This window comes from Apis dorsata, unplaced genomic scaffold (assembly GCF_000469605.1).
Source record: "Apis dorsata unplaced genomic scaffold, Apis dorsata 1.3 scaffold_143, whole genome shotgun sequence".
Taxonomy (NCBI): domain Eukaryota; kingdom Metazoa; phylum Arthropoda; class Insecta; order Hymenoptera; family Apidae; genus Apis; species Apis dorsata.
Window position 1 is genome coordinate 24,514 of NW_006263434.1, and position 901 is coordinate 25,414.

A 901-nucleotide genomic window follows, 5' to 3' on the forward strand; every position below is an offset into this window, starting at 1 on the left:
TATTCACTCAACACTCGAGAGGAAACACTCGTTGTACAACTGAACAACACACTATCCCTCTCGCGAATATTTCATCAACTCGTCCTCCGGCGAATATTGTTTTTTAGCGATGATTATTTTCCTTACTTACCCAATACCAATATTTTTTACTCGTCGAAAATAATCGTTCGATAACGCTTTCGTTTGCTTTGCTTGGAGGAGAAAGGAAAGAGGAAGGAAAGGGAAAGAGGAGAGTGGGGAGGGGAGATAGATAAATGATGGAGAAGGAGGGGAGATTGAGAGGAGTCGAAGGCTCTCGGATTATGAAACGCACCAACTGCATCTTCTTCTTTTTTTTTTTCCTTTTTATAACATCTTTGTCCCATTGATGCGATCGTAATATCGATATATAAGGAAGAGACTGTCGCGCGTACGATTCGACGCACTTAAAATACTTTGTACAGCGTGATTATTGCACATTGTCTTTCTGTGGAGCGTGGTACACGGTCGCGCGTCCCGCGACACGAGCGACACGGAAAGTCACGGAAAGTCCGTCAGCCTCCTCTCTCGACCGGTGGACTCGTCGTGGCTGCGACTGGATTCGTTTGTTTTTGTTGAATCTGTTCCGGATGGGCTGGTCTCGCCGCGCAACGTACGCGCAGCAACCCGTAAGGTAACCACCCGTTGGTCGAGTGCACAGCTCCATTGTTCTTTCTGCTGTCGGCGGCCTCGCGTTGCGCCTGCAACCGATGCAGCATCGCGCCCGCGACAAGCGCAGAAACGACCGCGGACAGCGCCACCACGATGAAGAGGGCGCTGAAACCTGGCATGGGCAGGCAGATACCGTATACCACTTCCTCCCGTATTCTACCTTGAAACACGGTTACCGCTTCCGCGTGTGTGTCCGGGCTGAAAGCTAGAT

General features: G+C 50.2%; 1 protein-coding gene across 1 annotated transcript in view; it reads right to left on the reverse strand.

Annotated features, from left to right (window-relative positions):
* Window positions 1–149: 149 nt before the first annotated feature.
* The window catches only part of LOC102677054, an 18,587-nt gene continuing 17,835 nt past the window's right edge, over window positions 150–901 (reverse strand). The window contains exon 9 of the mRNA XM_031509377.1: window positions 150–901. This exon is cut by the window's right edge and continues 26 nt beyond it. Within this exon, the coding sequence (XP_031365237.1) occupies window positions 534–901 (368 nt within the window). The 3' untranslated portion in view covers window positions 150–533.